We start from the raw sequence: 15,297 nt of genomic DNA on the forward strand, positions 1-15,297 counted from the left end.
GCAGGTTTAAAACAAATAAAAGGAAGTTCTTTTTCACACAGCACACAGTCAACCTGTGCAACTCCTTGCCTGAGGAGGTTGTGAAGGCTAGGACTATAACAGGGTTTAAAAGAAAACTGGATAAATTCATGGAGGTTAAGTCCATTAATGGCTACTAGCCAGGATGGAGAAGGAATGGTGTCCCTAGCATCTGTTTGTCAGAGGGTGGAGATGGATGGCAGGAGAGAGATCACCTGATGATTACCTGTTCTGTTCACTCCCTCTCAGGCACCTGGCATTGGCCACTGTCTGTAGACAGGATACTGGGCTGGATGGACCTTTGGTCTGACCCAGTATGGCTGTTCTTGTGTTCAGGTTTTATTTTATGTTTTGGACCAATAAATACCCAAAAATATACCCAAAAATAAATAAATCACAGCACCAAACCTCAACAGAAATAAGAAACATGGAGATTTCCATTATTCATTGAATGTTGAGGTATTTGAGTTTATTGAGATTCCTGCAGAACCTGCATACACAGCTTTATGGCAGTCATCCCACCTAGCAGGGCACCTGTGAAATTGAAGCTCCTATACTTTAACTAGTACATTGCAGCACCAGGCAGCTGTAAAACCAGCAGATCTATCCCACTGAGAATTCACAATTGTGGGGGATGCTCAGATGGTGTATAGCTCTTCCACCCCTGCAATCCTTACCATTCTCCTATATTGAGGGTATCTCATGATGTTCCTAAGATTCAGCTATCCCTATCTTGGTTGGACAGCTCCTTTGGGCCACAGGCAGCTGGAGATAAGCATTTCTCAGGCTGCTTTAATTTATGCCAGGGATCCTACTAGCCTCTGGCTGGCCTCAGGATTGGGGGAATTAAAAGATGGCATTAAAGCAGGCTCAGCTATGTTTCTAGCCTGTAGTGCAAAAAGTAGCACAGATATGAAAGAAAGATAATTGCCTTTACATGGTTGCTTGGGATATATAAACACTGAAAAACTATGTTAAAAGAGCATTACTAAGGTCACAAAGTCAGTGCTCAAAAGTTAAGAAATGCCAGAATTCAGGTTGCTTATGCAACCTTAATTTGGCCCCCTAGAGCATATTGCATTATGATACAGTCTTTGATTACATGATCACATACTATTTATTTTTTTACATAGGGCCTCTGCCTCATTGGGTGCACAGGATGGACGGTGCTCACTTAATGAGCAGCTATTTAATATTGTTTTCTCCCTGTTGTTCAATGTGTGGCAAGATGGAGCTATTCTGGGCATGAGTCAGGATTGTGCAGTGAAGGAGGCTGTTGTCTGTGGGACCCCCTGCTTCACTTGTTGCAGAAGCAGAAAGGTGCATAGTGAATGAGGTAGGGGATACACAGTGGGGTGGGGGGGGAGAAGAGAAGAGGGCCTATTGTCACAGAAGTTGAATGCTGCCCTGGAGAACTGGATTCTATCCCTGCCTCTGCCACAGAGTTTGCAGTGTATATGTGATGCTGGGCAAGTCACTTAAACCAGAATTTTCACATGTAGTCACAAATTGTGTGTTCCTCACTGTCTGGGTGCCTGATCTGAGACCCTGAGGATAACTCTGCAGTAGTACTGAGTGCTCACAGCTCCAGCTGAAGTCAATGGGAGTTGTGCTGTGCTTGTTCTTGGAACCGGCTGAACGCATTTGGCCAAAATTTCCCCAGAAACATTCAGCCAGAGGCAGAAAACCCAGCACAGAAAATTTCAGTCCAAATAGTTAAAGTTTGGCAACTGAAAACAGGGTCTTATAATGTGAGGTATTGGGCAACCTTTTAATAGCCATTGCTACCAGACCCCCTACATACATACACAATATTTTTTTTAAAAAATGGAATATTCTTACCTGCATTTATTTTGGCTTGAGACCTTTCTAAGACTGAGAGTGGTATTTGACTTTTATCCTGTAGACATGGGGAAATGCTGACAGTAGAATTGGTGGAGGAAGAAAATATCTCATACCTATAGCTGTGTAAAAATCAACATCTTTACTCTTCCCCCCATTACAATATATTACCAAAAAAAAAATTCATTGCATCCTCATTGAAGATAGGCATATACCAAAGCACTTAAATGAAGTCTCAGGTGCATCTGATTAAGGGGATCCCAACAAGCTGTATGGATTACAGGTTATATATACACATGATTGAGAGAGGTTAGATAAGTAAATGTATGTTGTAAAAATATTGTACTGTATGAAGTGTGCATGTGGTCACATTCCAGAAGACCATCTGGTATTCAGAGTCCCAAATCTGGTCTAGTGTAGAATACAAAATAGTGGGAGTGTCCTCTGGGTCCTACATATTTCTTTCCTACTCACTATTTTCTATTTTTATTTATCATTTTATCATAGAGGGCTCCAATGGGCTTTAGATCATGCCCAGAAAGAGCTGACAAATGTCCACTAATCAGAAATGAATTTCAAATTTGAATAGATATTGATGGAATATTTTTCTATTATTTGCTCAACTGTAGTAATAAAGAATTTATTTGTAATAAACAATTAATAGTAGTAACCATATTACTCTCTGTTCCCATCAGCACTTCCACAATAGTGTCTATGTAGTTTAAATAGGTGCATACAGTGTCTATGTAGTTTAAATAGGTTCATGGGCAAAAGGTAAGTTCTGTGCTAGTTCATTTCTTTCTGAACTGAAAGAACTGATTGCTTTGCACTTACCGTCCCATAAAGAATTGGGGCATCGCAATTAGAAATGTTCCGGCTGACATTATTAGGCAACCAACTCCAATTATCTTTGGCCTATGAAGTTTCGCTCCAAAGTAGCTTACAAGAATTATGATTAGGAGATTTCCTTTGAAAAATACAAAAAGGTAACTTGGATTTACAACACATTCATAAGTGAACTACATATAAACTACGTGCTAAATCATGGCCTATATAACACTTGTTGGGGGTCCACAGAAAGATGGCTGCTCACATGGTGATCGGTCTCCCCCTTGTTTCCAAATATTTGTGCAAGTGTCCAGGATCAGTTAGGAAGAACTTGGGCACCTGTAGAAACAGCTGGAAACGAGGACCTAGCCAGATGCCAGTCACTAGAAAGAGAAGTGGAATGTCAAGTGGGGGAGGGAATGAGGCAGCCAAGTAATAGGACTTCAGGTACCTTAGCCAATATTATATTCCCAGGAGTGCTAAGATTCCACAAAACACGAAACTGAAGGAATTTTGACACAAGTCCAAAGGTTTGATGGTAACTTTACATGATGTCATGCTGGAGATCTCCGTGCAGGAGTACCCTTGATCCATTGATCAATGGAGGCAATATAGGATTTGACTTTTGTATGCTCACCATTTACCAAGTCACAGAGCTATCCTGGCTAGATTACACAGGAGGGGATCTCACAGTGACAACGCCAGGGGAGAGAGGACTGAACAGTGAACACGAAAATTATTGTCTTTGGCTATTGCTAACACCAGTGCCAAACCCTTTTAACACTGCTTCAAGGTAACCAATAACTTCCATGGTACATGTCTCTGGGTGGGCTTGCCTAAGGAAAGAATAATACATGGTCTGATTTATGCAGCTCCCTTACCACTTAACTACAGAGGTGTCCCCCTGGAATTTTTCCCCATGGTACACACCATCAGTCCCTGTGGAGCCAACCATCAGTCCCTGTGGAGCTGCTGGCCCCAGGTTTCCACTCCCCAGGTCTTTGCCAGGCTCAGCTCCTGCCTCCCAGCATCACACCCCCATCCCTGGGAGGGGGACAGGATGAGGATGGGCAGGCTCCTTGCGGAAAGCCCTGAGGTAGGACCTGCCTCACCCTGCAGCAGCCACAAGGCAGAGCAGCACTGGCCTCCCTACTGCCCAATGTGCTCACTCAGGTTTGGCCCTGCTGCCCCTCTCTCGTGACAGAGGGAGTGCAGGACCAAACCTGAATTGGCAGTGGGGCAGCTGCCAACGCTGACACTCCTCACCACTGCCAATAGTACACTCAGTGTGTACTGTGCATACAACTGTGGGCACCATGTTGAATTACATGGATAAGTAAAACATCCGCAGCTCAGGCCACACTATGGGTGAATCAGGCTCAGCCAGAACCCTGTATTGTGCTATCTAGGGGAATAGTCTATACCCTGGCTATCACATTTCTCAAAATAAAATCCCTGTTCATGCTGGTTCAGAAAAACAGTGCTAACAAGAACCATCCCTAAAGCAGCAGTCACCACCACAGTTTCAACCATGGTCAGGGCCATGTTAAGTGCAGTCTCATCACTGTCACACCAAATGTAAACATATATTAAAGGCCACATTTGATCTTGCCAGATGAACCTCATTTAATTTCAATAGGCCTATGAGATTTGTACGATCATGTGCCACAATGACAGGTGGCATTAGTTTTGTCTGAAAATGAAAGCACCACATACCAATTTCAAAGCTGCCGTCAATAACACCAACCAAAGAAGAAGGGATATCGAATCTTCTTTCTATTTGGGTGATGGTACTTTTTAGATAACTTCCTGACAATGCTTTAGCGAAGTAAACAAAGGATAATGCGCCAAGAAATATCTGTGAGAGAAGTCGATGGTGATTAAGATCATACTATAACAAATATTTTGTTGTATTAATTGAATTAAATAATTTTAAAATACTTTTATTAATTATTATCAGTGATTTTTCCTCGTGTTTGTGAAAGATGCTGGATTGACAATCTTCTGTTTATCCATAGCTCATGGACAGCAGCAGTTCAAATTTCCTTCACTGTCTAGTCCAACAACACTGCTATTATCTCTAGCAGGAGACAAAAAAATGACAAAGCAAACCCTGTCTCTAGGGCTAGGGGGATAATTCAGCCTCCTGTAAAAGCAATTAGTGTCAATTTTGATGGGGTTTTTTCATATGTACATTTATTCACTAGGGAATAGACTGACGGTGGCAACCCATTTCATAACGGGGACTAGCCATCCAATGATAATAACTTTAAAACCTGAAAGTTGTTCTTACTGAAGCCACTGGAGAATCTGCTACTGTGGAGCAATTTGCAGAATAGGGGCTTTTAAACAACCCCTTGACTGGATGTTAACCAATAAGCATGAGACAAAAGGTGCTGCATCCCTTTATCAATACCCAGAGCCATCCTCAAACCTTCATATGAAAAATATCCTTTGTAGAACGTTCCTTCCCCCATCAAACCTCCTGTCATATAGTAACTACAGCGTATATATGTTTTTCTCTTATGTCTGCATGATGGGGTATATAAACCCACACTGGGATAGAAGAGGATTAAGGAGCAGTTCTAGGCCCAAGGGGTCCCATCCCACTGCACCTGCAGAGCCTGCCCCAGCAGGAGGAGTATAAAACCAAGCCAGACAGCTCAGAAAGGGGGACAGGTTTAGCAGGTGCTGACAGACCTATCTGAGAACGCCTGAGTAAGGGTACAGTGGGAGCGGTTGCTGCAGATAAGAGGGGTCCACAAGCAACAAGTACCCAAAGCCGCAGAAGAGGACCAGATTAAAGATCTTTAAGGATTAAAGAACCCTGCACTCTAGCTTTTCTCAGATTGTTTGTGAGAATGTGACCATGCACTGAGCTGAGAAAGTAAATGGCAGGAAGTGGTCCAGGGAAGTAATCTCAGAGCATGCTTGGGTGCTTGATATTACTGCCTCTCACAGAACCCTGGGTCAGAGCCCTGCAGAGAGGGCGAGCCTGGGCTCCCCTACCAACCAGCAATAAGGATGACATAACCCTTCTGCCTCCTTGAGGTAAGAGAGATAAAGACATTGTAAGCCCTGAAGTAGGGTTGTGAGGTCTTCAGGGGCCCGGAGCTGGGCCAGAAACTCTTTCTGGAGGGATGTTGGACTTTTACACTTTATTAGACTCTGTTACCCCAGAAAGGGGTGGACTTCAACAGTGACCTGGGAGGAGGGACGAGTTACTATCTGCCAGAAGAGAGACCACCACTGTGCTGGAGTGACAACCAGGCTGGGGACACTAGAGATGGGGGAGAGTTGGGACCTAGCCATTACGTGGTACCATGAATAAGGTCAGCCCTAACAGAGACTAGATTTCTGTCTACTGTATCTGTTAAATGGAGATTCCCACATCTCTTTTTTCAGAGCTAGTTATTTTCATTCGGATGCAACCAGCTCCAGAATAGTGTCAAACACCATGTGCTTTCTAATGGAGGCCACAGGTCATTTTCTCACTATCAAACAAAGACTGTGCTGACTGCACTTTTATGGCTTTTCTTTGTGTAGGGAAAAACCCATAGCAATGATGTATGTCACAATGTATAACACACACTGAGGGCCACACTCTCCCCCATGCTGTGCATTTTTGATTGTCCTGAGTGAATTAAACAAATTGGGGTAAATCAAGAGCTCCATAGGAACACTTCCCTCCTAATACATAATTTGGTCTATTGATTGTAGAGTTGGTATTAAAGTTTAATGCAAACTTTTGCATTGCATTTTTTAATTTCCCAGTGTCACACTTGCATTGCTTCCCAGCACAGGCTGCTACCCATGGAAATCTCCCAAGTGCCTCCTATAATTTAAATAAAACTTTCCCCACTTTGTATGGTAAGAGGGCTTTCAGAAAGCTTTCCAAGCAAATAAGCATAACTGTCGTTTTCCTTTATGTGTGCATGAATGACTTTGGATTTTATATGGTCATGTAAAAACATGAATATGATTTTCAGGGGTAGATGATGTAATGAAAACAAGACTTCAAACCTCTTCATTTTCAAACATATTTTGACGTCGGTTTTCTTAAATGTCTTCAAAATACCTAAGAGGGAACCTGACATCAGTAGGTAGCAAAAATCCTCCTGAGTTACACTGGCAATGTAAAAATGTCCAGGATGTTCCATCCTTCTCCAGCTCACCACCAAACATAGATAAAGTTGGGTATTGACCTCACCATAAATCAGCCGGTGCTTTTTTTGATAAGTAAACCTAAGTGCAAAGTTTGTGAAAGGCTGGCTGTTTACAAAACCAATTTGCTAAATTTCCTCATTATTCAAGTTTTCTAGAGGTTAACTGTCCCAGCTTTCCAGGCCCGGAAGCATGATAGCAGCAAAATTTCCAAACTGGACTAATTGTTTGAGCTATAATATTAGTGTATTTTGGAGGCAATAAGCTGATTCCTGAGTGGCTGAACTGTGACTGAAGGTTTATTCAATGAGGGAATCCAATTACTCTTGAGCAAACAGAAGGGCAATAATCTTATTGCTATTATAATGCACGTTTAATTAATACAACTTGTTTTTAATTTCTCAAAAACAGTAGCCCTGTTCTCAGCCATCAGTGGATATCTGCGGTTGTAGAGGAGACCAATGGGAATATTCAGGAGTTTATGTTGTCAAAGTTGTCATTTTATTCTGTACAAAATTACCAGAATCATTGTATCACAGAGCAAATGATCTGTTACGGGCTGTTATTTACAGGTTCCAATCGCATTGAAATCAATGGGACTCTTTCCATGGATATTGGCTCAGACTATAACTGGTTACGATGGAAAACCAGAAGAAATAAAGAATGAGAAGGAGAGCAAGAATTAGGCAAAGCCAAAGAATTTCTGATTCAGGTTGTGACCACATATACCTTAGTGAGCTCAACTCACATCACAGCAGAAGCCTATCTCTGGACTGCAGATTGCAAGAAAAGACTGGTTGCATGAAAAAGCAACTCATCTTCTGCCACCTGCTTGTGCCGGCCTCGGTTTCCAGAGGGAGTTCTGTTCTAGGATGGTATTGTGATGTGAATGTGTTGTGACATCCTACATCACAAGTCTGAGGCTGCTGAAGTTGAACTCACAGGAGTGCTCTCATTCAAGCACAGCAATTTTGGGTGGGCTCAGAGTTTGATGGGAACCAAAAAAACCCCCCCACATTAATGTTGGCATTCAGGGCTCTCTCATTCATAGTACCACAAATCAAAATTCATGTTTGTTCAATCAGTGAAGTGTCTAAAGTAGTAGGAATCATTTTTCAAATTCCAGAAATCTATGTTACCATGGCTGCCAATTAAAAAAAAAAGACATTTACTGACCCCACATTCTGGTACTACAGGCATTTACTATTCCAGAGGTTTTCAGACTGTGGTCTGCAGACCACTGGTGGTCCAGTCAGGTGGTCTGTGGATAGTTCCCTCTAAGGTGCACATGAGAGAAAGGGTGGCCACCCACCTAATGAGTGGAGGACCACTGTACTATTCAATTGTTAACTCAGGGAAATATTATGGGCTTCTAACTGTGGGTAAATATTGGTCATTAATAGTGACTAGTGAACACACATTACACGTGAGCCTGAACCATGGACCCAGATCTGAACATCCTCAAAAGTTAGGGAAATTTGAATCAGCATCAGAACTTCATAAATTAGATCCATCTATACCACTTTTACACTGAACGGGAAAAGGGTAACATTCCAGTGAGAAATATACTGGGGGAAAAACGCACCCAGCAACAAAACCTCAGCCATTCAATGGTCTGTGCTATAAAATTCAGAGCTCTTCCTTACCTTTATACCTCCACAGCATGTTTGTTTCTCCTTGGAAGCAGAAGATTCAGATTTAGATGAAGACCTGTCAATTGGCAGGATTGTGGTTTTTGAGAACAACTGAGCATTTTCTTTTGCTGAATTCTCCATGATAATATTCCCTGTCTCTAATCTAGAAGACACCAAGAACATTTTAAAAGGGTAAACTAGGGGCTCAGTACTGAAAGCTCATGTCACATAACATTAAAACCTGCAAAACTGCTTCCTATGCAGACAGCAGTTAGCTGTTTATAATCAAAAGAGATATGGGGAGTTATAAGTTTACTTATGGAAATTTGCAATCAGATTACCTATACAAGTAAGGTAAAATTACTATCATACACCATAAACAAACTGTGTTTTCATTCTCTATCAGTGCTGCATAGATTTGATTTTGCTAGGCATTTGACCAAGCATCGCTAGTTGACTAAATATTGCTCTAATGATTTCTATGTGAAGTTAAAGATTTATAGGTAAGCTCATTGTTTTAAGTGCCACCAAGTTTGCTCTACCCCCTTGATATCAGTCAATGAGCAACATGAAAAATAATGTGGCTTTAATTCTCGATGATAAAGTTAGCTCCTTTGCCAATTCAGATGGGGCCATAAGTCTCGATGATCTTGTCATCAAGCCAGTTATTCCTCATTTTGTAGTTGTGCATTTGATTTTTCCTTCTTAAGTGAAGTTCCTTGCACTTGTCAATATTGAATTGCGTCTTGTTGAATTCAGACCAATTTTCCAATTTGTCAAGGTCATTTAATTCTCATCCTGTCTGCCAAAGTTCATGCAGCCCCCTCCCAGCTTTGTGCCATCTGCAAATTTTATAAGGATGCTCTCCGCTCCATTATCCAAGTTGTTAATGAAATATTGAATAGTATTGGACCCAGAACTAATTCCACTAGCTATACCTTCCCCGTTTGATAGCGAACCATCGATAACCACTCTTTGAGTACAGTCTTTCAACCAGCTGTGTGCTTACTTTACAGTAATTTAATCTGGCCCACATTTCCCTAGTTTGCTTCTGACAATGTCAAAAGCTTTACCAAGATATATTACATGTACTGCTCCCCCCAATTCATTACACTAGTAACCCTGTCAAAGAAGGAAATGTGGTTGGTTTGGCATAATTTTTCTTGACAAGTCCATGCTGGCTATTCCTTATAACCCTATTATCTTCTAGGTGCTTATGAACTGATTGATTATTAATTTGTTCCATATGTAGATATAGAGATGTAGATTTAAGATACAAATCTTCACAACTTTCCAGGGCATATGTGGAATAAATGGTTGTCTCTCTGGAAACTTAGGTGCCAATCAGATGTAGTGTTAGTCTTAACCATATTTAACTAGAAGTACAACTTTATGCAAATATTTGCCTAACGAATGGATGGAGCCTTTCACTCTACCTGGAGTCTCAACCAGATAGAAGGAGGTCATGAATGAGAAGTAGTATACTTCCATTGAGAGCCTTCCATCATGCCAGTGGAAATAACAGCTGATAACCTGTGTTCACGTGAGAGGGTATTGAACTTTGTCACCCTGACCAAAGCCTGAGTAGGGCTTGGAAAAGAAGCTTATTTTCATGCCAGCACTCCTGTGTATCAGACAGGAAAGCTGGTTCTGTGATTAGGGCACTAGCCTGGGACTCTGGAAACTTGGGTTCAATTACTGCTTTGCCACAAACTTACTGTGTGATTTTGGGCAAGTCAGGCCATGTCTACACATAGGCACTGTAGCTATGCCAGCATAACCCTGTAGCATAGACACAGCCTACAGTAATGGAATGGGTTTCCTGTTGCTATAGGAAATCCATCTCCCCCATCAATGGAGGCATTCTTCCATCAACTGACCTCCATCTACACCAGGGGTTAGTTTGCCATATCTACGACGCTCATGGGGTGTGGATTTTTCATACCCCTGAGTACAGTAGCTTTGTCAGCCTACACATTAAGTATGGACTTAAATCTCTCTGTGTAATAGGAAAAATAGCACATCCCTAGCTCACATGGTGTTGTGAGGAGAAACATTATACAGGGTGAGGTGCTCAAACACTATGGTGATGGGGGGCATATAAGCACATGTGATACATGGTACAGCAGGGGTGGGCAAACTACAGCCCGGGGGCCACATTTGGCCCTCAAGCTCCCGTTGGGTAGCAGGGTCCAGGGCTTGCCCTGCTCCAGCACTCCTGCCAGGGAGTGGGGTCGGAGGCTTGCCCTGCTCCATGAGTGCTGTGGTTCTGCACAGCTCCTGGAAGCAGCAGCGTGTCCCCCATCCAGCTCCTACACATAGGAGCAACCAGGAGGCTCCACACACTGCCCCCGCCCCAAGCACCACCTCCACAGCTCCCATTGGCTGGGAACTGCAGCAAATGGGAGCTGCCTGGCCACACCTCTGTGTACAAGCTGGAGGGGGGACATGTGCCTGCTTCCAGGAGCTGCTTGAGGTAAGCGCCAACTGGAGCCTGACCCCCTCCTGTGCTCCAACCCCCTCCCCAGCCATGATCCCCTCCCACCCTCCAAATCCCTGGGTCCCAGCCTGGAGCACCCTCCTGTACCCCCAACCCCTCATCTCTAGCCCCACCCTACAGCCTGCACTGCCAGCCAGAGCTCCATCCCCCTCTGCACCCCAACCCCCTCCCCCAGCCCAGAGCCTCCTTCCACACCCTGAACTCCTAATTTCTGGCTCCACCGCAGAGCCCGCACCCCCCAGCTGGAGCCCTTACCCCCTCCCACACCCCAACCCCCAATTTCATGAGCATTCATGGCCCACCATACAATTTCCGTACCCATATGTGGCCCTCAGGCCAAAAAGTTTGCCCACCGCTGTAGTACACGGTGTCAGAACTAAACAACCTTTGGAGCACATGAAGCCTCCTGAGTCCCTCAGTCTGGAAGGGAATCTGGCAGAGAGCTACAGCACTACCGTGTTCTCCTGGAAGCAAGAGGTAATGAACAGAAATAAAAGGGTGAAGGGTGAAGTCCTCCTCACTGCTACTAGAGGCACAGAAGATCTACAACCTATATTCCAGAGGGACCATGAAGGGGACTGCATTCTGATAGACACAATCACTGAGAAATTTCAATAATACTCTGATCTTTTGGGATAGAACCTGCTCCCAGATGAGACAACTGAGCGTTATTGTCTGAACATAGGTATTAAAGATAAGTCATGTTCATTTTAAGAGTTAAGATATGGACTAATTAAAGACTAAATTATCTGTGGAATAACTGAGTATCACTGGCATCAGTGAGCACTGTTACAGGGCACCTATTGTACAGGAGTGAATGTTTATAAGAGTGCCCAAATACTAAGCCAACAGGTGCTTTAGCAATGTGTGTAACAATAAAGTAATAATAAGACACCAAATGCATTTTGCTTGTGAATGATCAGAAAAGCCATCAAACCATTAGACCTTAATTTCATTCTCTGATAAGGAAAGGCCAAGCCTGGAATAGCAGTGTAGGCCCATTAACTATATCACCTGGAGAAGCTTTCACAACACCTTGCCAATCTGTGTTTCTCTCAGGCCAGTATTATCCATGCCTCTCTTTAGGAGTATCACAATAATCCCACATTAAAAATAAAAGATAATAGTAATGACACAAATTACTAGTGGGAAGATATTTACATTGTCTTTTTCATTACTGTATAGTCCCAAACACTTGAATACAACCTCGGACCGAGGCCTGATTACATGACTGTTTTGGATGACTATGACAATGACTCAGAACTCGGCATGCAGCAGTCTAGATCTGCAAAACTACATCAAATTCTATTTTGTTGTACATTTTATTCCTGGTATTTTTACATTTAAAAGTACAAAGCAAGGGAAGTTAAACATTACATTGAATAACTCCTTCCCCTAGAAATACATTGGGCCCTGATGTAACATTGAATTCAAGCCCTGTGTATTTCATATGAATATATATTTTGCAGGATATCTCCTGTCCATCTGAGGGCAACATCATCAACATCGTTTTCAGTTTTCCTCAGTACTTATTCAGGCAAAATTTCCAGTCAGTGGAAATTTATCTGAGTAAGGAATGAGGGAAAATGGAGATGTATGTGTGTGTACATATATATACACACACACCCCCACGGTACAAAGATTTTTTTTTTAAAAAAAACAGGCTATAAGGTAAGATCAACCCCTCATATCTTCATGCTTCAAAAACATAACACTTTCCACTGTATAGCAGTAACAATTATTTGCAGTACAAATATTAAAATACGTTTTCATTTTGAAACCAAAAAGAACCTTGAAAATAAGGCACTATGCAATCTGAAATCTTAATTCTTCAACACAAATCACAAAACATTGTATGGCATGGGTTAGTGAACCATAAACTGATTTGGGGTGATCTGATACAACACAGTTCTTTAACTGAGTAACTGGTAACTGAGAGTTTCTTAGACTTCTAGCAGAAGACAAAAACAACAAGTTTCAACTGTGAAATCATTAAAACTACACTACAGTATATCATAAAAACAGAGATAAACAGGTACACACACAATTTTATAAATAATCATAGCTTTGTACAACCATATACTTGTAGAATTTTACTATTCTTTATGGAAGAAAATAATCTAATATGTAAAATATAATCCTCTGACATTAAGACACACATTAAAATGGGTGAAATTACATTCTAACCCACTCATTGAAATTTCTTAGATAAACATACAATGCATGTATTAATTATCTCTGTATGGAATTTTCATTTTTTCAAGTGGATCTCTTATCTGGAACAACAGAATATAATCCATACATAGTCTTACCTACCGGTAGTTTACACTACCCCTACAATCTTCCAAAATACTGTTTGTAAATTCTGTGACAGTTAAGGTATTTGGTCCCTGAGATGTAGGCAGTAGATAGTGTTGTTCAAATATACACCACGTAAGCGTGACTAGTAAAAGTGCTTCTGATAGCAGTCAGGTAGTGTTGATTTATCTTTCTCTGAGGCTAAATCATGTTTCATAATCATAATTACTAATAACAGCACCACTTGGAATTTATATAGCGCTTTAACATCTTTCAAATGGCATAAAGACATTAACTATTAATCACTGCCATCTCCTTGAATTTGGTTTATATTTAGCAGTTCTGAGTCATTTGGGGGCCATCTACTAGGGACCGAAAAAGGGTAGGAAATAGAAATCAACTAGCTATTGAAGTGGACACCAAAAACTATATAGTGTTGGGTTTTTTTTCCTGTTTTACCAGATTCTTCTCTTATGTATAGCTGATCAACCCAATAGCTTCAAGGAAGGGGTACAGGCATAAGCGAAAGCAGGGGCTGGTTCTAATGATGTAAAAAATGACAATTTTTAAACAACTATCCCCATAATAGAAGAGCATCTCTTAGGGAAGGCTCTGGGAATAATATAGAAGATACCAAACTAAGACCTTTTGGGTTCTACTGAGATAGATGGTGGGCTTTTTTGTTTTGTTTTTGTTGTTGTTGTTGTTTCATATCTTTTACCACAGTTATGGCAAATCAGGAACAGCACAAACCAAGGGCAATTTGCCTTAAAATTGCCATCAGTGGGACCATTTACATAACTAAAGCAGGTGGAATGTGGCCCTCTCAGATAGTCGAAGGAAAACAAAAGACTATAGATGAATAGATTGAAGTGAAAAAAACTCTTGCACTTTTAATTAATCGTTTTGTGATTGAAACGGCCTGTTGAGCTTGGCTCAGCAGCAGGGCAGCTGTGTCTTAGACATACATAGATGACTGATATTCTGTTTAATGGATTTACTGGCCATGGTATCTAGCAATCTCGCTTCCCTCCCCAGGAGGGAGGAGGTTAAAGCACTCGCCCTCCTATTTTCACATTTCTCCCTCCAGCTGTCCAGGGTGCTGGAACCCTTCTTCCTGATGAGCAGAGAAATAGCACCCCTGCTCACCAATTTATGACACAACATTTGCATTACCTCTGCTTCCTCACACTCAGCACTATATCCCACACAGCTGATGGGGATACAGTGCCGTCCTCTGCTGTATGATCTGAAAAAGTGCGTGTGTGTGTGTGTTTACATGTGTGGAGAGGGTTGAGCAGACCAGACAATTCCCCAACTACCTCTGAAGAGACACTCATTTCACCCTTCCAGCTCCAGTCCTTGACAAAACCCTTTCACTCCCACAGGATCCCTGAAGGTGCATCTAATTTGGCAATCAACTCCCTCTCATATTTATTACCATCCAACACAGAAGGGCATTAACTGGACTGGGGAGGAAAAAGGGGGAGGGACTGTGCAGTTAAAAAAATGAGCCCACTAGCCTGTGAAAAATGGATCACAAGAAAGAAGAGAATTAAAACCATATCTTACCTGGCAGTAGCAATCGCAAAGGATGGTGTCTACCAATTTACAATAGGTGAGTCCACACACCTACAAACACACACACACAGAGCCCAGCCTGGAAGTGGCAAAAGTTTGAGGGAAAACCTCCTCTTACAAGCTACTCAGCCTAGAGAAGGTAGATCTTACACTGGAGGTAGAGAGAGTGAGAAACATAAGGGGGTGGGTGAACTGCTGTCTTTTGTTCTGCTTGAGGGATCTCTGTTTGTCTCCCCCGCCCCCATCCCCCACCTTGTCATTTCCCCCCTTTTCTTCCCTCCTATAGATTGCAGGACACTAATCACACTGCCAAAGCAAAGATCATGGGTGCTATGATCTCAAATCCTGGAAGAGCAGTTAACCCCCTCCATCCCCTTGGGATATTTTTCTTTGCAACTTGATAATGCTTTTTTAAAAAAAACAGTCCTGATC

General features: G+C 42.1%; 1 protein-coding gene across 1 annotated transcript in view; it reads right to left on the reverse strand.

The window, feature by feature from the left end:
* The window catches only part of LOC119858829 (solute carrier organic anion transporter family member 1C1-like), an 86,443-nt gene extending 71,416 nt beyond the window's left edge, over positions 1–15,027 (reverse strand). The window contains exons 1-5 of the mRNA XM_038410288.2: positions 14,857–15,027; positions 8,499–8,649; positions 4,405–4,546; positions 2,695–2,827; positions 1,861–1,982 (exon numbers count right to left, since the gene is read on the reverse strand). Of these exons, the coding sequence (XP_038266216.1) occupies positions 1,861–1,982; positions 2,695–2,827; positions 4,405–4,546; positions 8,499–8,627 (526 nt within the window). The 5' untranslated portion in view covers positions 8,628–8,649; positions 14,857–15,027. The remainder of the gene's footprint in view (positions 1–1,860; positions 1,983–2,694; positions 2,828–4,404; positions 4,547–8,498; positions 8,650–14,856) is intronic.
* Between the last annotated feature and the right edge of the window lie 270 nt (positions 15,028–15,297).

Source organism: Dermochelys coriacea, chromosome 1 (genome assembly GCF_009764565.3).
Source record: "Dermochelys coriacea isolate rDerCor1 chromosome 1, rDerCor1.pri.v4, whole genome shotgun sequence".
In the NCBI taxonomy this organism is placed as follows: Eukaryota; Metazoa; Chordata; order Testudines; family Dermochelyidae; genus Dermochelys; species Dermochelys coriacea.